Genomic DNA, 27,100 nt, shown 5'->3' with positions numbered 1-27,100 from the left:
TGTATATTGGTTATATGCTATGATTTTTTAAAATAAATACATTAAGTTGAAAGGTAGAACAACCAGTTTTCATCTATGTATGCATACAATCTCATGTAAAAAGAAGAAGAAAGACTTTTATTTCAGTACATTGATGTATTTATTGTATCATTCACTCAAACAGCACAGACCACGGATTATTTGCCACATATATACGCATGGCATGTGGTGATACAATTCTTAAGACTTGAAACTTTAATTGAAAGATTGTACAATGAATAATACTCAAAGATTAAAAACATCCAATATGTCGACAGTGAAGTAGACATAGGCTTGTGAAACTAGAAAAAGTGGAATAAATAATGACTTCATAGCTTGTATAAAGAGAGTAGTTATTTTCAAGTTTGACAATTTGGAAATAGATTGATGATATAATTATATTAATACGAGAGAAAAAAATAAGTTGTGACATTAAAAATGTCCTAGTTAAACATAAAGAATATTTTTTGAATTATATTCAGAACAAAATGGAAATAAAATACACGATTCCATTCATTCACTCTATACAATTATTGCAGTCATTAAGCATAGTTTAAAGTTCTTGAGCTAGTCAGTGTCCGCATAATCATGATAATTGGACGGGCAATTGAGTGGATCAATTATAGTTTTTACAGAGAGTCAAAATATTTTCTATTTTTCAAAAGATTTTTTTTTCCTTGTATATTTACTTGATAAACAGTGTAAACATTTTCCGGAACATTAATACGAAAAGAGCATTCATATGACTGTCAAATGAGAAGAGATCAATATTATTGTGTGTATCAAGCAAGAACATAAGAAATAGGCACGTTTATCATGCAATTTACATTAAATATTTTCAAGATGTATTTTGACCTCGGTTATGTTTCTTTGAAAAACTAATACAAGGAGATCTGTAACTCAATCGATGAAAGTAACATCACTATTAGCCATTTTCTTCAGCCTGATTTTCTCGGAAATGTTTAAAAGCTGATGTAAGAATGATCAGGAAGTAAATTGAAGAAACTTCGATTTATGTTTATAAAGTCATTTTAGATAATTTGGTTGAACACAGACATGAAAATTGAGAATTCATTTGGCCAAAGGTGCTGTAAATTGCAAATATATATATTATTATCATTTTCCTTACTTTTTTTTCATTATTTACAATTGCATCTACTCTAAAAAATTATTTTAGGGTTTCGAAGCTTCGACTTTTCCCCCTTTTCATTAGGATAATTATGAACACATACGGCACCGGAATCGCTGTTTGCCTATTCTCATTTCAATGATCTGTGTTCATCTTAATTTATTCCTACATTGCGTTTACCTTTGTTATGTTAAATGGTTGTAAATTCCTGGTTACAAACTAGATATCTTCTTTCTTTTGTTTTTTAGGAAAAAATGACAGGAAAGAATGCTCTTTCATAAAATAAGGGCAAGGTTCAAGCTCTTTACAGATTTTACGTTCTTATGTAAGAAATGGATTTCGTAGGAGACCCCATGGAAAAGTCCTACTCTCCTTTGTTATGTGTGGTATTTATGTAAGGAAACGCAGTGCGAGTCTCTTGTCTTGTTCAGGTGTTGTTTTGGTGTCGTCTTTTATGTTATAAGTCTTGTTTTGTCTTGTATGTTAAAAAAAAATCCCTTCGATGGCTTTTATATGGGTTATGCTATGTTTCGATCTATGAATAGTAAGTTGAAAATTATCTCAGTAAATTGCAGGGGTCTGGGAAACTTGCAGAAAAGAAAAGATGTATTGAACTATCTTAAAAGTAAAAATGCTGATATTTGTTGAATTGAATTTTTTTCCGTTAAAAAACAGATAACAATACATATAAAATGATACATGTGAATTGATAAATAGAAAACGGGAGGATGGCCCTACTCAGCAGCATCAATCATGGTGCTGCTGGTCTACCAAGGTTGTTTATTAGATACGCTTTTCGTGCCTGAGATAGAGGCTATAGTTGAACTTGATTGAGATGGTTCATGTTTTTTTGCAAACAAATCCTCTAATGCTAGGGGTGTCGTGATATTACTTGATAAAAGAAATCAATGCGAAGTGAAACAGGTATTATATGACTTAATTTAATTATGCTGCTTTAAGCCTTTGTATTGGACAATTAGAATTTTCTTTGATTTCACTTTATGCCCCAAACAAGGATTGTCCCAGCTTTTTCGAAGAATTAGAGAATATTATATTACACATAAACGATCCTATTGTAATTATGTGCGGAGACTGGAATTTACTCCAGGATCTTGATTTGGATTCATATAACTACGTTCGATTAAATAATAAAAACGCACATTACAAAGTTACAGAAATTAAAAATGATTTTAACTTAATTGATCCATGGCGATCTATTAATCCAGATTTAAAACGGTACACTTGGAGACAACCTAATCCTTTAAAACAAGGTCGTTTGGATTTTTTCTTGATATCTAATCAGTTACTTTCTTTGGTTTCAAGTTGTCAGATCCATAATAGCTATAGATCTGATCATTAATTGATTAGTTTAGAACTCAAATTAGATAATGGTCGATGTCGTAACAGATTTTGGAAATTTAGCAGTTTACTTCTAAATGATGAGGAATATGTAAAAATTATAAGAGATAAAATAAAAGAAATAAGAAATAACAATGAATTATATTGACAAGAATGAACACAATGAGGCTAGGTTTGAGGATATCAATAAGAAATCTTGCAAATTTATTGTAAGTGACCAGGTATTTTTTGAAATTATGTTAATGGAATTACGAGGATGTACGATTAAATATGAAACACACAAAAAAAGGGTGATTGATAAAACAGAAATGGACTTCATTGACCTTTGACCTTGGTCATGTGACCTGAAATGTGCACAGGATGTTCAGTGATACTTGATTACTCTTAAATATCCAAGTTTTATGAACTAGACCAATATACTTTCAAAGTTATGATGGTAATTCAACAAATACCCCCAATTTGGCCAAAGTTCATTGACCCTAAATGACCTTTGACCTTAATCATGTGACCTGAAACTTGTACAGGGTGTTTAGTGATACTTGATTACTATTATGTCCAAGTTTCATGAATCAGAATCATAAACTTTCAAAGTTATAATGGTAATTCAACAGATACTCCCAATTCGGCCAAAGTTCATTGACCCTAATGATCTTTGACCTTGGTCATGTGACATGTAACTCATGCAGGATGTTCAGTGATACTTGATTAACCTCATGTCCAAGTTTCATAAACTAGTTCCATATATTTTCTAAGTTATGATGACATTTCAAAAACTTAACCTTCGGTTAAGATTTGGTGTTGACGCCGTCGCCGCCATCGGAAAAGCGGCGCCTATAGTCTCACTCTGCTATGCAGGTGAGACAAAAACTGATGCTAGCATTGTGTTAGCATGCCTCACCACTGGATTCAGAGCAAGTGTGAATGCAGTTTGAAAACACTCCATCCATCGGAAAGGATGCAACTGTTGGTCCCGTGTACAGAAGAGTTACAACCTACGATGTATGCTTGTCAAAACCAATAGACTATTAGTCAGAATAGGGTGTTACACAGTGTATTGCACCTGCCAGTCCCAAGCAAAATCCCAATCATACACAAAAAAAACCAAACCAGAAGGTGGTCTGTACTATTAAGAGTAGAAGATGACAACAAACATTGGTAGATGATACTGTATGATAACTTTGTAAAAAAAAAAAAAACATGACAAACTCTAATTTCTAGATGTAGTGTACAAGACTAGACAAAGAACAAACATGAAAACAGATACATCAAGTGAACAAACAGATAAAGACATAATCAAACATAAAGACCCACACCCCACACATGTATTGTACGTAAGACACAAAATTGCACAATTTCTAGTGAAAGCTTTGTCCAGATAGGGGCAACAAATCTCAGCAGTGTTTTTGTGTTCATGGATCGTATTTGGTGGGAAATGTACAATATCCATAGGCATTTTATTGTGAAAAAGATTATGGTCAAAAGCATCACAAAATCATCATAAATTTTGCACAAAATCTTTTCAAAATGTTGCTTGTTCAAAGCCATTTTGTAGCTACATGAAGAAAACTTCCTGCCTGTTGAAATGTTCAAGTAATATCCAGTTGATTTTGCATGTTGCTGAGCTTTGATGAGCTACATGTTTGAACAAGTCTCAATTCTTACCATGATCATAGAGTGGTTCTGCAGATGATGGCACCTTCTTGGTGTGATTGGGTTTAGGGTAAAGAGGTCCACACTCCGGAGGCCAGAAAGGACCATCCATTGAAAGAATCACTCCATTCTTATCCATGTACTTCCCATTTCCAATCTTCTTCAATACCCCTTTGCCCTTTCTCATTGCCTCCCTGAAACCAGCGCTGGTGAAGCGATGGAAGGTCTTTCGTTTTATGTCTATGATAGTTCTATCCTCTTCAGGATCTGTATCCCCGCCTTTGTCAGCCAATATTCTTTGCCTGTCTCTAGTCAATGTGACACTTGCACTTCTAGTTCTAGGCCTTGAAGACTTACGAGAGAGTGCATCCCGTTCTTCTTGAGTCCTACAGTCAGGTTGATTACCGTTGACATCAAGGTACCCAGCGCTGCTTTCACTGCCATTATCAGTGTACTGGGTGTTGTAGATCTGACGTTCAAACCATGTTGGACTCTCAGGGTTATCAAAGTAGGTAAAGGAGGAGTTGATATCATTCCAAGGGAATTTCTCTTTAAGAGATGGCAAGGCTTGGGCATGGCTATCACACTCTTCTAGGGTCAGGGATCTAGGAAAGGAAGGGTTGTCAATAAAAATATCATATCACATTCATTCCATATTATTACTATCTTTCAGAGCTTCAGCTATTAAAATTGCAAGGTATTTTTCATTTGAAATTAAAATCCACAACACACTTCTTCAGCATAAATAGTTGAACATTCTCCTGGGCAGATGTCAGATCTGCAATGCAAGCTATTTCTCAATCTGTTCCATTTCAGCTGAAGTAACTCCTGTAGGAACTTGGCAGAGCAGCTCTCTGCCGCATCAACGTCAAGCTGGTAAATAATAAATTACACAGGAAACATTTTATGTCTACTTTGATTAGTCATAGTAGCTGACCTTAAAGACGACAGAAATTACTCTCGAGCCTTTTTTTGTTAAAGTGGAGATAATGGCCGAGCTGCGATTCAAACTCATGATCTCTCAATCACAAGTCCAATGCTCCAACCACTAGACCACATGACCATGATAATCACGTTTATGTTTCATGAAGTTAAACATAAAACAAGCATACATATAATGAACTATGTTGAATAAAAAATGAAAATAAATAATCAAATACATGATTTGTGATAAAAACTAGAAATTTGACGTGTCCAAAGGACACAGACACCCCCGCTTAACGCGATCAGAAATTCATTTATGATTGAACTTAATATCGTGCAGAAACCAATATGCATATATATAATGAACAAACTTAGACCTTTGAACCAACTCGCATATTTAATGAGCTGTGACCTTTGACCTGCAGGCTCCAAATTTGAACTTGGCCTGTATTTTGGTGTCATCTACCTATACACCCCAATTTTTTAAATCTGTTGAATATTTCATAAGTTATCATGCAGAAACCAACTCGCATATATAATGAGCTGTGACCTTTGACCTGCGGACTCCGAATTCGAAAGTTAGCCTGTATTTTGGTGTCATCTACCTACACACCCCAACCTTTTTTTAATCTGTTGAATATTTCATAAGTTATCAAGCGGAAACCAACTCGCATATTTAATGAGCTGTGACCTTTGACCTGTGGACTCCGAATTCGACCTTAGCCTGTATTTTGGTGTCATCTACCTACAAATCTACCTACACACCCAATTTTATTTAAAATCTGTTGAATATTTCATAAGTTATCATGCGGAAACCAACTCGCATATTTAATGAGCTGTGACCTTTGACCTGCAGATTCCGAAATCGAACTTAGCCTGTATTTTGGTGTCATCTACCTACACACTAAATTTCTTTTTAATTCATTGAATATTTTTTGAGTCATTGCACGGAAACCAAGTGGGGGACGGACGGAAGGACGGATAGGGGCAACGCTTAATGCCCCCTCCGGACTTCTTCTGCGGGGGCATATAAAGTCATTCTAATTCAATATATTCTTTTCATGCAAATTTCTTGAAGATTATCCAGATTTTCTTCCTGTTTTGTATATTTTTTCCTCTAAATCAATTATCTTTGTCATAACTGCAACAAAGAATACAGTTTGCCATATCAGCATGGCAGATCATCAACGGAAAGGTTCATTTGGTTCAGCTCACTTCATTTTACAAAAAAGACTGCAAAATCAACACATCCCACCTCTTTTCTTCTTCTTTCTTCTTCTGTTGTTGTTTTCTAAGACGAGCTTTATGTTTGTTTCTTCTCATTCTCTCAAGAGGAGGTGTCTCTAGAGCATCTCTGACTCTTCTCTCTAACTCCTTTTCTATCTGATCCTGGATGTTCTGCTTCCATAGGTCTGGTTCTGAATAACAAACAAACCAAGTATATCAACAGTAAAAATATCAGATGGCATAAAATCAACATCAAGGAAATTATCCTTTATTAGCTTCACTGAATATGTATACAATCATTAAGATTCCATAAAATTATGGCAAAATTTCAAATATGAAGGAAATAAGTAAAATTAACAACAACAAATTTTCACTTCACTCCACATACGTCAAAATAAAATGCCCCCCTCATAACTAAAGAGCTTTATAAAGGCTTGAAATTCAAATATGGACAATTTTGCACAACTGAGTCAATACAAAAATAGGGATTCCTAAATACATTCTCCTTCAAAGTGAAATCATTGCTTAGTGATCATGCTGTCTATCAAACTTACTGGAAAGGTCTCTTATAACAGTGACAAACTCATCCCAGGAATGGAAGTTACTGCAACTTCCACTGGCAGCCATTTGAACTTATAAGCCTCCTCTTTCCACTCTGTACCAAATTGAAGTAAGAACTAGACTATGCCATTGTAAAAGCCTGAGTATCCATGTCTTCCCAAAAGGTATAAAAGTCTTTTTTAAAAAGTGGGTTCCAATGCTTGCCAAACAAGTTGATGAGATTTCATTTCATTTTGACATGGAGAAATCTAATTCAACAAAGCTTGCAGGAAATGTTTCAAAAAAAAGGTTAAACAAAACACAAAGTATCTTTCACATGGCACCCTACAAAGTCTTGAGAAATGCTGCTTGTATAGATGACAATGCTACATGGCATCAAGTACACATGCTAAAGTTAGTATAGACATTCTCCATCTCCAGTTGCCACAGACTTAAAATAGCCTGATGACCACATCCTCATTGTGACTAGAAATCACGTTTATCCTCAAACAAAAAGGTCATCCTTTATTGGACCAAGGAACTGACAACAAACAGCTCAGTTGGAAGATCAATCAGGTGACTGAGGTTCGTATAGATGATTTACTTGTTAGAGACCTCAAAGAAGACCAAAGGGCATCAGCCTTAACACTGTTTACAACATTTTCTTACTCAGCCATAAATACAAACTATATGAACAGAATGTTAAGGCTTGCTTGGGAAGTTTTGATATCGTACATTCGGTTTCTGGCGTTCTGGCATTTCATTCCATTGTCCATGGCGGACTAGGAATGTAAGTCGTATTACAAAATAAGAGGTACTGTGGTATTTGTTCTTGTATCATCGCCTCTGTGCCATGGACCAGTGATGGCCTGGTTGAGTCGCTAACTGGCAATCGGTAAATGAAATGTTAAAATCCCACTGGTTCCAAGATTTTTCCTGACTAATAAAATATCAGATCGATGAATGCAATCTTATATACTGGGTGCAAGGCAGAAACCAAATACACAAAATATATCAACAATTCCTAGTCACAAAGAATCCAGAACAAAATACATGCAAATCAGGCATGAAATCCAACAGACACCAAAGACATGTCATGTAAGCACCCTTCCAATCTTAACTGTAACTGACTCAGAACTCCTAACTCCCAACTATAATGAACATGTACACTGCAAGCCAAGCCACCATTAACATGTTTACCAGTAATATTTACCTTCAGGAGCTAAAGAATGATACAATGTTTCAGAGAAAACAAAAGGTGCTTTATTCATCATCCACATGTCAATATTGAGATGGAACTTAGGAAGGAGGAAAGAAAAGGGACACAAGGTGTTTTTTATTCCTAAATAATCAGATCTTTGATTGTTTAGTGTCTATATTCCATTTGGAAAAGGATTAGCAGTAGAGATATAATGGATTCCATGTTGGATAAGACCTTCCAGGACCAGCCATACACCAACAATGTATCTATCCTGAAGGAATGTGTACATTCCATGTTCACATAGTTCACATAGCTAACAGGTTAACTCAAGTATTCCCACCCATCATATATTTTCATTGGGTTTGAGCCGCAACCTGTCCTGAAGTCCATTAACTCACTAGTACAGTATTTTTTTTGGCAATGCACTACATATACGGTTTGTATTTCTAGACTTATTCACGCTGCATTCTGTAACTTATTATATACCCATTTGAAAGTAAACATTTCACTACAAACTGTATTTAATCTTGTATGTACGTTACACAAAATAAATAGAAAGAAAAACCAAAGGGTAAATTTTTTTCTGATGAAGTAAAAGAACTTTTAATATTTAGAAGACAGAAAAGGTAAACAAATCCCCCCCTGCATATCTACTTATTTTTCATATCATTATTGAAATATTTACAAATTGATCATAGTATCAAGAATTGTTATGCAATGATGAAAATAGACAAAAACAAACAGCGCCATCTAGAGTTTATTAAGTGCCTTTGGGTTGTACCCAGAAAAAAAGTTGCATATAGACAGCATAAAATAATTACCTTTATCTTTCATCAGCAGCTCTTTCTTCTTATTGGATAGTTGTTGTATTTCATCTTTCAAGGATGTTGTGCTTCTACTGGAATAGGGCCTTTCTTGAGCTGCTTAAAACAAAGAAATTAAAAAATATTGTATTATTAATGCCCTGCATTGATGTAGTCAGAGGCTCAGTGGGAACATTGTCATTGATTGGAAACTGACTAAAATCCTTATCTACGTCTGTATGAAAATTGAAGGAAGTGCATTTTGTATGGGCCATGAGTAACTATAGTAACTCATGACTAACTAACCTTAACTTTAAATAAAAAATAATTTATAGATTGAATTTTGACAGTTTGAACATACAAACACCAGAAGATATTGTTTAAAATCTAATATCAGAATACATAATCAATATTATTTACTATTCACAATGCTGATTCTGTCTATTTGCACATGAAGAATATAAATTTCATGATATGAGTATCCTTGGTAACAAAAACTCTGATTAGAAAGATATCATTTAAAATTACTGGCATATACCCAACTAGCTTTATAATGACTGTGGTATGCTATTAAAGGTTCTGATGAGATCATATCAAAAGATTACACACACTGGTTTCAACAACAAACAACTCATGTTGAAATATCATTTATCTCATGAGAAATCATGTATTATTTTTAGTGATTCTAGAATGTGTAAGCATGTTGAGTTGTCATTGTCTGAACTTTGTAAAATTGAACAAATCAATCTGTATGTGTACAAGCAAGCCGAAGTCTGTACATTTTTAAAACAAACTGAGAATAACTACCTGGATTTGGTACATTTTCCTTTCCTCCGCTCTGTACTACCTCCCCTGCTAAGCTATCACTCATCTCTTCTGTTGCTCCACTGCTCATTACAGCTCCTCCTCCTTCTCCTCCTCCTCCTTTATCATCTTCCTTCATCTCAGGAAGATTACATGTATCACTTATTCATGATCAAGTGCAATATCATCAGTGAAGATTTGTTACTTATCTTTGCACAAAGTCTTCATCCAGATATGGTACTTAGTCATTTTTATATATTTCCCATTCTGTCAATGCCACTTGTTGCAATTTGTGTTTAAAGAATAAGAAATAAATCTCAGACTGGTGAAAATAAATTCTCAAACCAACTATCAGTATGTGTGTAAACATGGACCTACTCGTAGGTCCATGGTATAAAGAACTATATTCTTGTTCAAAGCTGGTTAACAGTTGATCACTGATGGCATATAAAAACAAAATTTGATCATAATTTTAAAGAGTTGATCATTGGTGATAAAAGCACATTTGGTTGATAGAATCGGTCAGTTCCCGTTGAGTCCTACATGAGAAAAAAAGGGAAAGAGGGTAAAGAAGAACAAGGAAAAGAAAGAAAATTTAATTAAAATATTACAAGACAAAGTGATAGAGAAGGGGAAAAGGAAAACAAAGGGTTGTACAGTGTATGGAGAAAAAGATGGAGTAAAGAACAATGAAGAATAAGGAACAAGTTAATTGTATTTATCATAATGCCATTCAATGAAGAATAGATTGTTTTATTGTTGAAAATAAACTTCAGATTGGGTATTAAACCTTCACAAGATGAATTCTATCACAGAGGCAATGTATCTAATTATTCAGGAACATGTAGAACATAAATATTACTTTTCAAAATAAGCATTCTATCTTTGAACTGTAGGTCTTTTCTCCCAAGTATAACATGCACCCATCTATATTTATCTGTTTCAGCAATCTGGGCATGCATTACTTGTATACATTGTTTCAGTTCATTTTCATGAAAACTTTAGCTTTGAATTGTGTCAGAATTTCCTGGAAAATGTCTACAACTGCAACAGCTCAAGTTTTGCATTAAACAGAAAACAAACTTTACATTCAATGAGTATTTCATGAACTGTACTTACAGTAAAAACAAAAAATGTTTTGATTCCATAATTTTATGTGTCGAAACAAGTACATATCTCGAACTAGATTGCCATTTTCCAACTGAGACAGTTGCATACAAGTTATCATATCCCTCGTCTTTTATCGTTGCATTGAAAATGTAAAAACAATTTTACTAGTAAAAACATTTCCCTAAAAAAGCTCATAGTTAAGGTATTTCATTGCAGCAGGGTCATAGCATGATGATGATTTCCAAATGAAGCATCATACTTACATTTACAGAGCTCTAAAGTCAATACTTGAAGATAAACCTATTGAATTTGTTCATGATGGCTGGTTATCATCAGGTTTATATGTCTACATCATCTTATAGGACTTGCTGATCTTGATTATCTTAATTTCATGAATGAAATGAGGAAAGGCAGATATCTTAAATATTTGATAAGACAATAACATTCTATTCTCATAAAAGTGAAGTGACAATATTGTTCATGAATTAATTCTTAATGAAAATTTGAATGAGGTACAGTGTCTACAAGAGTTATTTTACATTACATTCAACAATGCAAAATGAGAAGATGAACTATGTTGGAACCCAAAATTCCTAAATTGGCCATTATAAAATAAATAAGTCATGATCATTGAAGCATTGCGAGTTAAGATTCAATGATCACAGACATTTATGAAAATATGCATTATCATTATAATCATTCATGCATGACTGATCACAATCCGCAACTCTAAAGGTGGAAAACAAAGGCTATGAGCATTGAGCACTTTCCTTTTTATGATATGATATATGATTCATTAGATTTTATGAAAGCCTGATATGAGTTTTGACTTCCAAAGTAGTTCATCTGCTCATTTTATAGTGTTTTTAAGGTAGTACAGTGTGTTTCCTGTCTATACATGTACTGTATATCATGTTAAAAATGTACAGAGTTAAGGTAAGGTTTAAGGATAGGACTTAGGGTTCAGGTTAAAGAGAAATTCCAGTAGTTGCAGTAAACACTGATTTCATGAGAAAGTCTGTAAAACCAGGCTTAATTGTCAGTATATCATCGAGGATCTAGATCTGGTACAGTTACATAACTGAACTTTGTGAAATCTTGAAATCTACGCTGAAAAATGTTCAGACTGAACTTCCCCAACACAGATAAGCGCACGTGGGACAGTGTATAATTATTGCTTTGAGCGTCGGGCCCGACGCTCTACCCGAATCCTGTGCTTATTTGCTGATTTCTCAGCAATTACACAAGGCTCGACATTAGCGGTGGCCCGGTGGCCCGGGGCCACCAGAAATTCACCTCGGGCAACCATTATTAAAAAAATATTAAGTTTTGGTGGCCCGAATCGGGCAACCAATAATTTTCAGAATAGTGCAATTTTTCTCCCCATTTTGCACGCATTTATCAACTTTCTACAGTTCAAATTGCAAGCCAGTTCGTCATGCGCCCTTTTTGTTGATCTACACACAAAGTTGGCCCACCGCTATAGCATTAAGTAGCTTTCCAGCCGACCGCGCTGGCCGGCTGGCGTGAGCTTTGCATGCTTGAAGCAGCTGCGCGTTAGCAGCCTATTCAGACTCAGGGAGCTGCAATACGAAATGTTGCTGCTAAGATATCTTCCACAGAACTGTGAAAATCCAAGTCAAAGTCACATTTTATACCAATGAAATGCCCTTCTACAGACCTTTTTGCTAAAATCTGGTGTATCCTGATTATTTGCAAGCATTAAAAAGAGGAATCATGACCTCTCTTTTGACTCAAAAAGACTGATTTCCAAATGAAAATAATACACATTAAAAAAAAAAGGTGAGTACATCACAGTCCCACGTGTGCATTTGTATGTATGTTGTTACTTGGTTTCTTTCGAAGCTGTGTCTTTTCCGGTCTTTTCTAGCCAAAAATAAACAGACAGTTACTTTCTTTCTTGTTTATAAATGACTTCTTAAACAACTCTTGAGAAAGTAAATACTTTGGGAAGGCATTTCATTAATATGAAATGTGAATTTTTCCAACATTTTGGCAAACATAGGGAAGGAATTTTCTCACACTTTTTTTTTGCCGTTTTATTATTTTCTTTCATTTTTTTTACAGTGGTTAAACCATTTATACCCATTTATTCATTTTTAATGTTTTTCTTTATATTTTTCGGGCCACCAAACTTTAATATCGGGCCACCAAAAAAAATTCTTTGAAGGTTTAGGTGGCCCGAACGGGCCACCACCAAAAAAAGTTAATGTGGAGCCTTGAATTACACAATTTCTTCCAGAATCCTTTGGCACATGCGTTTTATTTATACAAACAGACACTTTGGTGGTCATTTCATTGGATTCTGTACGAACTCATTTTGATATCGTTACCAAAACTAGCATTTACCTTTAAGCATTATGATAAGGGTTTATTTTTATGAGCTCATAATGTTGTAAGACGAAATACAATATACCTGTAAATAGTTTCCATCAGTGGTAACAATATACATTTACATACACATGGTACATAGGAGCAGCAGAAGATAGAGAAAGTAAGAAAAGAAAAGGAGAGATAGAGGGGAAGAATGTGTGTTTTGCAGAACAGAGAGAGTATATGAACATGTGACTACATCAGGATGTAGTGATGAAAATGTAATATTCTAGTTATAAAAAGTCTGAAGACAAGACTACCAGTAAGATTCTAGAAAGTTCCTCTTGGACTTCACTAATGAGTCACAAAGTTAGAATTTCTTTGTTCATCTCATCTACATGTACTTTCATTTTGGGAAGAGTATTGGTCATTCTCATTGTCGAAGTGATGCAGTAAGGTTCACGTTATATAACACTGCAGCAGAAATCTTTAAAAGTTAGTTGTGGAACATCTACAAAGGCCCAATTCCGTAAGGATATAATTCAGTTATATTAATTATGTTCTTAATCATATTATATAACGTTAATAATTGTCATTTTATTTGAATACAGTAAGTTTTGGTAGAGATATAATTTTACCGAGATGCTTTCATCACACAGTAGCCTACCTGTTAGTAGTAGACAAAGAGATGAGTCATGCATACAGTGTGCGAAGTGTATAGCAGAGTGGAGTAGATTTCCTTTTTTATGTTGATAGAAAGTATAATTGTGCATTCATATAGTAAGTAAGTTAGTGATAATCAAATGTTTGATAATTATGTGATAATGTAGATAACTGTTTATACATGTAGTTCATGATCAGTTTAGAGTATTAGACCAAAACTAAAACTTTCATCGGAGAGTGAGTGATTTAGGGAGAAACCTAGCCTCTTGTCGAGGCCCTGTCGGCTGCTTTCCGAGTGAACATGGCGAAGCAAGAGATATAGCGAAGCAGAGCGCTGCAAGACAGGGCCTCTTGACATCTGAGCCGAATTTCACCGACTTTCTTTTGTTTTTGATTGTTTTTACCAATATTCCGACCAAAAACTGGTTGGTGAAAATCATCCAATGAGAGCGCAGGCTGCTATGACGTCATATTGAATATTCATGAGCTCATTTTGAATGGCGACACGTGGATTCTTGGCGAAGAGTGACGACGAAATATCAAAGAGCATTGAATATGCCTCTAAAATGCTGAATATTGACCGATTTAAGGATTTGCAAGTCGATTAAATTAAATCTGCACTGAAAGGACGAGATGTTTTTGTAAATCTACCCACAGGATATGGAAAAAATGTAATATTTCATGCGTCGATTATCGATCTCCGCTGTGCAGTGAGGGAATGCTGGAGTGAAGCTGCTTCCCTTGACTCGAGTCTGACCAGCGGCTGACCAGTATCTCCCGGGAAGTTTCGAGGCGGTGATGGGTCTGTTACGGCCAGTACTAGTAGTAGTACCACTACTTGTAGCATTTTGCTGGTTATATCCCCTTTAGTGTCCCGCAATTAAATGAATCCCCTGCAAAATAGTGGACTACTATAGTATTCCGAACCCCGGACGAAACAGCTTTGACTTTTCATTGGTTTACAAGGTGACCGGTAATATTATGACTCATGTATATTCATTAGGAAGAAGTTCCTCATGAATATATAATTCAGCTCAGATGTCGAGAGGCCCTGGCTCGCGCCAATCCTAATTCGCTACGCGAATTAGGAAATCCCTCGGGAAGCAGCCGCCAGGGCCTCAACAAGAGGCTAGGAGAAACCTTGAATTTGTGACTGGGTTGGAATGTAGTTATGTTCACACGGCTAATCTGTCTATTGGTGGAATACTTAGTAATGCACTGCACAGTATGGCCCGTATTCTGAAGTCGGTTTAAATTAAACTCAGGTTTAAAGTTGTGGTTTAAGTATGGGAAGCCAAAAGTATCAAAATTTTTATTAAGTTGTACATTTCTTATGTTTACTGTGCTCTTTCCTGATTCACCGATGGTGAAGACAATCATCTATTTATACTTCCTAGATAATTGTGAATGATTGAAGAGCCAAATGAGCTGAAATATGATATCTCTACTGTTAGTGATTTATGTAACAATTGGCCATCCATACTTAAACCACAAATTTAAACCTGAGTTTAACTTAAACCCGACTTCAGAATACGGGCCAGTGAGTGCAGCTGTGTTCATATGGGGATTTAATCACCAGCTTAACATTATTCCTTGTATATTTTTATACTCTGTTGATTTATGTAGGTTAATATTTTAAGATATAATAGTACATCTGTATATTGATCATTTATTTTAACACAAGGTTGATTCTTATTTAATCATATATAATAGTTATTGCTACACTAATTTAGATTTAGTTATTGACAAGTTTTGATGAAACATTTGTTTATTATTGTTTGTTTATTCATTTTGTTACAGATTATTATCTCAAGGTTTAACTCAAAGTTCGATCTCAAGTTTGAGTACGAGTTTGGATCTCAAGGTTGAAGTTTACGCTATTGGGTTGCAGAATAAAACATAAGTTTGTGGAATTCTAGCAAATTGTGTCCAGCGTGTATTTCGTTGAGAAGCCTTGCGAATAACAACAGTTGGAAATAGATGCGAACGAAACTCCTTCGTATAAAGATTTAACGAAGGCAGCCACAGAACCATACAAAAACAGGGAAGCGTTTCACCAACATTTTTGTCCGACAAGTTGTCAGATCCCACAACTTTCCTCGGTTACGATCGACTGAAAAGCACTGTTGTTATGGTAACTGATGGATAACATGAGATTTGTCGGATAAAACATCTGACAACTCATTTCATAAAACACTCCCCTAGTGTGTTTATTGAATGTGCAATGTTCTAAATTCCAAGTGCCCTGGAATAACATTGGGGTTGTAAATGAAGTGTAGGCCTATTGTGAATCAGAAAGAAATATCTGACCTCCTAAAAATGCTGAACATGCTGACATTCTATGGTCATGTACTGTACTTAAATTCAATATTGATAAACATGTACACACAAATTACAACTGCAAACAGAATGATGGAATTTAGAACATTGCATGTCAATAAACACACTCGGTTGCTATAAAGCAACCCTGTATACATAACGCTTTCTCCCAATACCAGCAACCAAAATTGGTTTATAGGACTATTATGTATTATGACTGAACCAAGGGCAAAGATATCTCTATATCTCTGGTGTTTTTGTGGGCCTCCAACTAATAATTTACATGGTATAGATTATCAACTTTCAGAAGTCCACGAGTTTGGAAGGAAAAAAAGGGAAGGAAAAAAAAGTGAATGAAAACAAGATGAGTAAAGAAAAAATATCAAGTGCTACATGTAGTTCATTGTGCTTCTTTACTCATTCTAGATTTTTTTCACCACTCACATAATACATTTACTTTGAGTGTGTACATGTACATCATAGCTTATGAAAGATATCAAGAAGTGAATGTATACATGGCATTAAATGGATGGATTCTAGTAGAGTATAAATCAAGTTTGATTAGAATACTGGTTGCTAGGCTACAGCATGCTACCACTCAGTCTTTAATGAGCAACAACAATTTACACATAATTGGGATTTAATTAGTAAGGCAAATTTTGATGGAGGGTCATGTCAATCTTGTCAGTAGAGAATAAAGGTCTCCAAACTTTAAAAATACATATTCAGTACCAGCATATTACATAAAGATCGTCTTTGTATAGAGATTTTGATCTACAGATACACTTCTCAGATGATTTTATTTGGGTTGTGTATTTTTTATTTTTTACTTATGAACAATCTTGAGTGAAGTCCCAGTATTATTTTCTTTAAAGGTAAAAGACAGTAGTTGCAGCAAACAACTATTTCATGAGAAAGTCTTTTAAATCAAGTTTAATTGTCAAAATATTACCATACATCTGAATCTGGTACATGTACATTAAAGGTAAACTTATCTTTGTAAAATCAAGAAATTTTAGCTAAAAATCGATAAATGATCACTAACACAGAAAAGCATATGTGGGACAGTATATTAATATTGCTTCGAAACATACCCGACATTTGATGGAATTCCGTGCTTATTTTGCTAATTTTTCAGCAATTACACACTTTCTTCCAGAGCTATTTGGCACATATCTTTTATTTATACAAATTAATTACAAACGCTTTGGTGGTAATTTCATTGGATTCTGTTCAAACTCATTTTGAGATCATTACCACAACAGGTATTTATCTTTAATAATTCATGAAGATTCAGACTAAATTTATACAACCTAAACACAATTGATTTTTTTTTCTGGTATGCAAGAATGTGTTGAATGTTCAAGGTAAGCAGAGCAACCATTATAAGGTTCATTTGGTGCACATTTCTAATAGAATTTTGTGAAAATTTGCAAAAAAAGTAAGTTTTGAGTCCCCCCCCCCCCCCGATGTAAGACACAGGTAAATTTCCCTCAGGTCAGATGTAAAATGCTACCTTTACCCTCATTTAGTACTGCAATAGGTACAATAATCTGATTACAAGAGCAATGTCCATTTGCTTGGTATAATAGAGTAAGCTATTTGAATGGCTCTCTTAAAGAGAAATTCCAGTAATTGCAGTAAACACTGATTTCATCAGAAAGTCTGTAAAACCAGGCTTAATTGTCAGTATATCATCGAGGATCTAGATCTGGTACAGTTACATGAACTGAACTTTGTGAAATCTTAAAATCTACGCTGAAAAATGTTCACACTGAAGATCGCCAACACAGATAGGCACACGTGGGACAGTGTATTATTATTGCTGGAATAAAGACCCGACGGAAGTGACCGAATCCGCGCTTATTTTGCTTATTTCTCAGCAATAACACAATTTCTTCCAGAATCCTTTGGCACATATTTTTTATTCATACAAACAGACACTTGGGTGGTCATTATATTAGATTCTGTAAAAAGTCATTTTGAGATCGTTACCAAAACTGGAATTTATCTTTAAACCTCAACATTCAAGTGAACTCCTTCCAATTCCAAACATGAATTTGCATTGTATGTAACCTGAAGAATGGTGTACAAGGCTGCAGTGCTTATAGGCATTATGGTGACAGGAGTCTGTCAAATCAACTGATGATATAATCAATACAATTGAAAGATCCTGAATCTTAATTGTCCACATATATCCAGTGTACAAAGCAAGGTCATGATATACGTAGTATTATGAACCTGATTGGCCAAACATTAAATGATCAATGTCTTACAAAATAAGCAATGACATGTGTTGTACTTGTAGACAAATTTTATTGCTAGATCTTGAGAGGGGTAACAGACAAAGAGAAAAGAGAAGAAAAGAAAAAATCAATAGAAGGATCATTTGTGTCAGATTCCAAACCTATTTGCTCAATAACATCAAGGTATCAACACCATTCACATAACAGTGAGTGAAACAAGCTCAGATTGTACATAGATAGACCACAGCCTTGCTTCACACGCCACTAAACCACAAATTGGAGGAAGGGTGAAAACATCATATTAAGGGATATTTCATCCAGACGATAAGTTGGCTTTAATTTAAGCAGAAAAGGTACAGAAAAATATTGGTGTAGATTTGATGAAAATCCCCAAAATAATGATTACAAATTTTTAATTTACCGGTATGACACCATATCACATGAAATACAGTACATTCAATTCAATTCGCATTTATTTCATTTTCGGTTAAAAATATACATAATACAAAATATACAAAATTATTAACAAGAAAAAGCTCATGAACTGACACACTCCTGTTGTACATATCCCCATTCCCAATAAAAGAATGGATTTCAAATAGAGATACAGTATGTACCGATACATCAAATCTGCCAACAACAATGAACTTGACATTCTACAGCAAACAGTACGGTAATCCTGCTATTCCATTCTCACAATAAAACCAACTATGCTGGTGGTATTTTGTTTGGCATCTGATCCTTTTAACCATTTTATAGAAATATCAATCTATTCATAATGTGCTATTCAGTACCAGTTACATCATTTCCTTATTCTTGGGGAGGGGGAATGGGGAGGGAGTGGTAGTAGTGTAGTAAACAGGAATTGGCATTACCAGAGAAGTTAAATATAGCAGAATCATCTACAAGGATCCACCAACTATTATTTTCCCAAACGTGAAAAAGTAGGAATGCCCACAAGAGTGGTATTCACTGAGTACATACTACATACACCTGTGATGTATGTATTCTTGTTTCAATGATTTTTCTGCAGACTCATATCCCTGCCATGGATGAAGAGAGACTTTTTAAAACTGTGTACTACATTGTACATGTAAATACAGATTATTGTCAAGCTTCTGAATATAAAGAACATAGATATTGAACCATGGAGATGGATGAAATGCCTTTCCCACACTCCTTCACCTTCTCTTTCTGTCAGTCTGTCTCCCCCCCCCCTTTCAATAATCAGCATGATATGATGTGGTTTCAAGAAAAAACATGATTTACATGTATATAGGCCTACACTGTACATGTGCAAACTAATATCTTTCTTGCTTTTCAAGTCCTACGTTCCAAGACACTTTGGTGCAATCACCAGAAGCGATGCTTATTGCATTTCCATGGCAACTTCATGGTTACTAATATCACCAACTTGATAAGCAGACTGAATGGACTGTAAAGTATACAGTTACCATGGTAATAGGAGCATAAGGTCAAACCACTCAATGTACAAAGTACAATGTACAAGTAGGCCATCAGTGTTCACATGGACTAGCATCAATCAACTATATATTACAGTCATATCGAAGCATTGAATGAATACCCAGTGGTTGGTCATTCATACACAGGGCATGCTCACATCATATACTTCCAGACATCTTTAATATTGCTAGAAAAAACAGTTAATCACATATTTACTCAGTCAAACAGATTCTTACCTGTTCTACCAATAAACTATAGCTGGATGTCAAAGATCGATGACTCTGCAATTGCTGCACTTCAATGCAATCAAACAAACATTAACTGATCAAAACAAGTGTTCACAAGCATCAATTCAAACCTACTCTTAAAGCATTCCCTCTATCATTTTTGTTTAATACAGAATATACCTGACTAATTGAATCGCCTAGAAGACTGTATTTAATAAGTGGTACCCTCGCTTAACATACTCACTACAAGCCTGTGCAAATAGACTGTCTTTCAATCACAGTGTCAGTTCTTCTTCTTAACGACTCCAAGCAAAAAAAACCAACATCCCCCTCTCTATCAGACTTTAGCGCTTTATACAGTCTTTATACAATCATAGGAACCAAGGGCGAGGCTTAGGCTGTACAAATATCACTGTTTAATCCCCAATCTAAGTGGTGAGGGATTGAGGGAAAGTGTTGTGAATACAATGAAATGAAATAGTTGAGTTTCTACTGTCTGTAAATCATGCACAGTGGAACATGCTACTGACAATTCATATTTTTTAGGAGAATAATGGTGTACATGTACATGTATACTAGCAGTGAGAGGTCATCTCCATTGTTGATTTAGCCACATTTCAATACAAATATTAGTCAGAGGTCCCTTGATTTATATTCATTCTTTATATTAGAATGATTTATATTCATTCTAGGAACAGACGTCCTCATTGATCAACCGTTCAAGCACCATTTATACATAGGTTGAAATCACAGTGGCATCACCAGACTCTCACAGGTATTATTGTGTCAAGGGAACAACCAAGTAAACAAATGGGCCTATTAAGAAAATTAACTGTCCATGTCTATACAACTTTATAAAAGGCTTTCATACTATAGTAAATTGCTTATCAAGACAACTACAATGTTAGTAACTCACCCCAATGCCCCCAAAACAAAAACAAAAAACAATAATATAATATCATATTAACTTTTTATATACATATAAAATAAATAAATTAAAAATAATATTAAAAAAATCATGAGAATAAACAAATACCTTTACAATATACCCTGTAATGCGAATAGGTTGTACATGTTCAGCAAACAAGGAATCTACATGTAACTGACTGTAATTTTCATGATTGCAAAAAAATATCTCTGGTTATAGTCAGAGACTAAAGTATCTCTACTGAGCTAAAGAAACATTACAAAAAGGGGCACCACCCCTCCTGTTATATAAACTAAGCCAAGCAATGCTTTCAACATTAATCCATACAGTAAACCACTTCACTCTCAAGTGGAAAAGTAGGAAAAGAAATGCTTAATTCATGCTTGAGAAACAAGACTGCTTCTGGAAGCATTCAACCTGAAAAGTAGCAAGAAGTGAGAATAACACACAGGAACATGTATCATGCAAAATGGTATCAAATGGCCAATTATTTACACTGTACATACATACATTATTTTGGCATAACAATCAGTCATTCCTTTTCCACTTTCAACCAGCTAAGAATTAATGATTGTATACCATACTCAATGATGTACTGCAGTAATCATGAGGCCATTCTTCTGTAGATCACTCTGTACCCATCTATCTGACAAGTCCAATCCATTTTGATCTCTATCACACACCATTTATTATCTCTTACAAATTTTCATTATAGAGATATTAATCATACTGACCAAATGAAAAGGCAGAATAATAATTCATTCTTGAGCTTTGCAGGAAGGTTGCGGTTCACACCAGAACCAACTCCAATGAAAGCTTGCAGAAATTTCTGTTCTGCAATGGGAATTTCATTTCTGTCATTTTTTTTTAAAGAACACATATGCAATTTAGGACTTGCAAATATATGTATTGCAAGTTAAAAACCACATGTACTGTACATCCTGATAATGTGTGTACATGAAATTACCGGTACTTAAATATCTTAAATCTTTATGAACAGAGTAAATGAAAAATTACACAAACTATCCTCTAAATTTACAGGTGATGCTGAACTGATTTTCTGTTTGTTATACAAGTATACAGTATAGTTTGGCAATGAAACTACAGAAGCTGACTATGTTAATTATATTTTAACCATGTACATGTAGGCCTATATACAGCATGTATACTACTGTGTATACAATAAAGCCTTTAGCAATTTAAAATCAAATGTAGGCCTTACATTTGCAGTCGATTAATCATGGAATATGTATGCCTAAGTTCTAAACTTGCACAAATTTTTTAATATTTTTCACATGCACAATAAACTGACATGATGTGAGCAAGATAGGGAACAGCATCTTCAAGCACTATTAAGTCTCACAGCATAAAATATGGCTTCCTATACAATGGTTAGTTTTTATTCATAAGAACACGTAGAGCTTTGATGGGTAAATGATAAATGGTAAAACCCATTTAATCTCCTGCTGAATTGCATTTCAAAGGCATCTTCTTAGTTTAATTGCTCGGGACCATATTGTGGTAACACAGACTTCCCACTTTTGCAAGTTTGCAATTTAATCATCAGGTAGTTGGGTTATAATTCATTAAAAAGGATTCACATACTTCACAATAAACCCTAGCCACAAGGCAATAGTACTTCTACCATCTGATAATTTCAATGGTCCACAAAGCAATTTAGTCTTAAATGGAATTAGGGCCTATGGAACATGTGATCTACACTGAAATAGAGTACTCGTATCACAAGTACAAGTATCTTAAGGGGTGTTTATGCTTCCATTGCGAGGACAGAATCAGCGTTTTCAAACGTCGATTCAAAACGCCGATCGTAAACAAGGTTCTGGGAGTGCTGTTTGTGCTTAACTTTTTAGAGGCGAAATCACGATCTCCAGCTGGCTTCGCATCGTAATTTTCGTTGAGCAGGAAAGCGAGGTCAAATTGGGCGCGCCCTTTTTCGAAAGTTTTTTTTCTGAGTATTGTTATGGGGGAGGTACGTTGACTGTTATATAAACATCGAACAATTTCCGATATTTTAGTCATTGCATGGAGCTTCTTGATATAGCCATATAATTTCCACCATGGTGAGGATAATAGTATGAACAAATAAAGAATATTAAGTATACAAAATAATGAAATATCTATTTGTTTATGCTACTGGGGCATCTGGCGATGTCTCCTCATTAAAACTCATGTTCCAGGGTTTTTTTTGGTGTAAATCCCTTATCCCTCAACGTTCATCGTGATGACAAATTGGAAGAGTAATAATAGTAATAGTACTACACATGCGAATGTAACAAGGGAGATGAGAGGTAATTCCGTGGAGGTAACATGCGACCATGGAGCAATGCGACTGTATTTGCCAGCGGATTTTTATCTCACCGGAAGCATGTACCAAATGACGTCATTTAAACACGTTTACGATCATGGTTCTGTTTATACTTCCCCAGAAAGCCTGATTCTGGTCAAACGACGTTTACAAATGCACCTTTTTGTGAGTTTACGATCGGCGTATAGAAACAGCGTTTAAATGAAAGTAAGCATGAACGCAACCGTGTTTTGGACTAATCACGTTTGGAAACGCTGATTCTGGCCTAAAAAGTAGTTCTAAGCATAAACACGGCCTTAGAGACAGAGAGAAGAGAAACAATGCCTTCTTGAACTGACATGAAAGAACAATTACATATAGGCCAATATCATATCAGAAGTTACATTTACTGTAGATTTTACATCTTCAAGACTTTAAGTTTAACAATAAGAATTAAAACACTTTTAATGGATTATGTGTCACCTACATTGAACAAGAAGTGTACAAGAATCTTGTTTTCATAACAGAATGTAAAGCAAATATGTAAATATGGCAGGGCAAATCCTGACAGAAAGAAAGGGAAAACAGTTAGATTTTTTTTCTTCAAAATACCATAAATGTTGTAGAATGCACTTGTAGACATTGGATCATTACACTGATGAATTTAGACTGCATAATGTAACGCAAATCCGTTTTGAAGTGTTACAATTCTAAGCATTCAAAACTTAGCAAAATTCTTATGATTTATAAACCAAAATGTCATCACAACAGGGGCCCATTTCAATACAACTATAGTAACTTTACCATCATGGCAAATGCCATGGTAACAGGGCTCAGCAGCCAATCAAAATCAAGGTTTACATGGTAGTAACAATAATGGCAAAGTCTAATGAAACAGGCCCCATATTTATAAGGATGCTGTGCAAAAGTAAACATCTCTTTCAGTTTATCCCTTCAAAGTGTAGAAATGCTTGTTAATTATCACTTCTTCTGAAATCAGAACAAGGGGCACCTTAAAAATTATATTATCAGAGAAAAATATTCCCTTCAATAGTTCAACAATGTGTATTTATAACTGGGCATAGACTGTTAGTATGTCCATATATGCTTAGACTGTATAGTAATCCATCTATTAGAGTCATGTCTGAATCCAGACCGCCAGGCATTGAATAAAAGAGGTTCAGAGTGATGGTAGCCAGTGAAAGAAAGTCTTATAGATCTACTGAATGGTACAAAGGGCTTCCCTACAATAATCAAAAGGATAAAGGCATAGAACAAGATATAGACAGTGTTGGGAGAGCTGTGAATAGAAAATATTGATTTCTTATCATTTGAACACTAAGTAGCAGCCTTTTCTCTCATGGTATCACAGGCCTAATTCATTTCCCATAGACTCGTGTGTTAAAGTGGCACTTAAAAAGAATTCATTAAAAATGAGGAAATTCGAGGGTTGAATGTTTACTACCAGTGGACAGGATATAGATGTATGTCTGAGATTCCATATCTGACCAGAAAAGGGTACCTCGACCGGCTCATTTTAAAAATAAATCAGCATTTATGAAGACTACACCTGACAGGATCAAATTCATCAGTTGAGAGAGTAATATGGCCCTAATTCTTCCGCCAGTAAAAAAATAGTTCCAAAGTAGTGATATATCTTTCCAATTTGGAAAAAGGAAGTTCAGTAGGTACCCTCCCTAGAATCAGTGTTAATGTAGATTGTCAATCATATTTATTCATTTTTGTCAATCAGCAATATCAAATTTCAAAATTGAGCAATGGGTTGGCTCAAATGAATATCTTTGGCCTGCCAGTTGTAGTTAGGCCCGTGTGACCTCATGCGACTACTAGGGTAAACTTAATGAAACAAAATATTGAAATGTAGATCTATATAGGGATAAATACTTTGCTCGACACTGTTTAAGTTATTTTATCTAAAAAAAGGAATTCCCTTATGGCCTTATCCCAACTCTATTCTGAGCACCTACATTTACACTGACTGAACCAAACATTGAAATATATTCATGCATTCCATGAAATTAATGAAGGAAGAGATTAATTACATTAAAAATAGAAATTGTTTCTTTCAAATAAGATTACATGAACTGATTAAAGTACAGCCAACAGCATCCTTAGTAATTATCAGATGAAATGAAACTGTGTTTATTCGATCTAGACTAAATCTAGTGTTTATAAATTATGCTAAAGTATTTGGTGATATCTATAAGAACTGAAATAGTAAATAGATTTTAAAATGAGAGGCTCTCTAAACTACATGTAAATGTGAAATTCAGTTATAAATTAAAATACATTCAATCCACTCAAGAGTTCATAGGTAGCAAGGCTTAAAGGTAAATTCCAGTTGTGGGGACAATCTCAAAATGACTTTTTACAGAATTTAATATAATGATCACCAAAGTGTCTGTTTGTATGAATAAAAAATATGTGCCAAAGGATTCTGGAAGAAATTGTGTAATTGCTCAGAAATAAGCGCGGATTCTGTCACTTCCTATTTCAGCAATAATAATACACTGTCCCACGTGTGCCTATCTGTGTTGGCGATCTTCAGTGTGATCGTTTTTAGCTTAGATATTATGATTTCACAAAGTTCAGTTTATGTAACTGTACCAGATCTAGATCCACGATGATATAGTAATACTTAACCTTGGTTTTGCAGACTTTCTCACGAAATCAGTATTTTACTGCAACTACTGTCATTCAGCTTTAACCTCTGTCTTAGTTTCAGTGGAACATACATGTAGTCATACAGACACAGCCAATTAAAACTCATTGGTTAATATTGAGGTTAAAGGAATTCTGACATTCAAATGAGGATCGATCTAAACAACACTGTGTGTTATAAATAGCTAGTCTTATAATATATATTTTGATATTAATATTGGAAAACATGGTATAAAATAGCTCATCATTCTGTAATTTGTGTTTAAACTTGATGTTTTTTGAGAAGAAATTACCTGTTTTGCTACTTGGTAACATGATAATTGCAAAATGAATGTATGCATGGATAGCGAGTTATCACTAAAGTGTGCCTATGCTGCTATATTACAAGACTGCACAGCTCAGAAAGTTGCATTATTATGGATAATGATCCTGGCCAGATATGAGCAGTTTAGGATTTGAGGTGGGACTATTCAGGCTGCTGGTTAATATGCCCATTAAAATTAGGAATAATGATGTAGAAAGCCTATACCTTTATCAGTCTATGGCTAAGGAGTTGCACTATTTACAAGTACCCAAATAGAGGTGGATTGCTTGCATGCATGGTTTGTCAAATGGCCTACAGTGATACTGATAGAGGACAATGTCTGACAATGGTAAAAGCAATGGGGAAGGGCAATCTGTTCCACATTGAGAAAAGCAGCAGTGTAGTCTGCACCACAAAAAAATATTGCACTATTAATAAATCACTTTGACTTTGAGATTCTCCTGTATTTTGCTATTTGGTTGACATGCAATTCAGATGTCATGAAAACATGAAATCTCTTCTAGTATGATGTGATTGATGGTGAGCCCTATGTGACATGTCTACACAATAATTAATAAATTGAACATAATTTTATATCAGGAGATATTGTTCCTTTTATTCGCAAGAATATTTGAATAAGCGTTTTAAAACCTCATAAAAATTTTGGCATAATAAAAAATGTAGACCTAGATCTACATATGAATTTCTTACCGAATGCCATGGCCTGTCATTAAAAAAAAACACAAATCACAATGGTCTTTATCATATCATGGATATTGCTGTCATTACCAAAACTTGGCTCCATCATAAATATTAATAGCACTCCACTTCTTTCATGTCTTGTAATAACAGTTAGAGTAGCC

The 27,100-nt window shown here is 34.8% G+C and overlaps 1 protein-coding gene across 3 annotated transcripts; it reads right to left on the bottom strand.

The window, feature by feature from the left end:
• Positions 1 to 123: 123 nt before the first annotated feature.
• Positions 124 to 20,286, bottom strand: LOC129256691 (myosin-M heavy chain-like). Of its 3 annotated transcripts, none has more exons than XM_054894856.2 (6): positions 20,028 to 20,271; positions 11,029 to 11,147; positions 9,659 to 10,194; positions 8,870 to 8,968; positions 6,336 to 6,498; positions 124 to 4,761 (listed from the first exon to the last, which is right to left on the bottom strand). In XM_054894856.2, the coding sequence occupies exons 3-6, from the start codon at positions 9,792 to 9,794 to the stop codon at positions 4,158 to 4,160; spliced, it is 1,002 nt and encodes a 333-aa protein (XP_054750831.2). In that variant the 5' UTR covers positions 9,795 to 10,194; positions 11,029 to 11,147; positions 20,028 to 20,271; the 3' UTR covers positions 124 to 4,157. The 3 variants fall into 3 exon arrangements, with proteins under 3 accessions (XP_054750831.2, XP_063950913.1, XP_063950907.1); XM_064094837.1 differs by having other exon boundaries at positions 132 to 4,761; positions 8,870 to 8,971; positions 20,028 to 20,286; XM_064094843.1 differs by lacking the exons at positions 8,870 to 8,968; positions 9,659 to 10,194; positions 11,029 to 11,147; positions 20,028 to 20,271 and adding an exon at positions 6,862 to 8,005 and having other exon boundaries at positions 125 to 4,761.
• Positions 20,287 to 27,100: the final 6,814 nt, after the last annotated feature.

The sequence above is a fragment of the Lytechinus pictus genome, chromosome 1 (genome assembly GCF_037042905.1).
Source record: "Lytechinus pictus isolate F3 Inbred chromosome 1, Lp3.0, whole genome shotgun sequence".
Taxonomy (NCBI): Eukaryota; Metazoa; Echinodermata; class Echinoidea; order Temnopleuroida; family Toxopneustidae; genus Lytechinus; species Lytechinus pictus.
The sequence above is the reverse complement of the archived record's forward strand: the minus strand, read 5'-3'. Positions and strand labels throughout refer to the sequence as shown.

Excerpts from the sequence above, each read along its gene's own strand:
- LOC129256691 (XM_064094837.1), bottom strand. The coding sequence starts at position 9,794 with ATGAAGGAAGATGATAAAGGAGGAGGAGGAGAAGGAGGAGGAGCTGTA. Across the intron at positions 6,499-8,869 it reads GCTGCTGATGAAAGATAAAG|AACCAGACCTATGGAAGCAG; the intron begins GTAATTATTTTA and ends TTTGTTATTCAG. Across the intron at positions 4,762-6,335 it reads AAGAAAGAAGAAGAAAAGAG|ATCCCTGACCCTAGAAGAGT; the intron begins GTGGGATGTGTT and ends TTCCTTTCCTAG.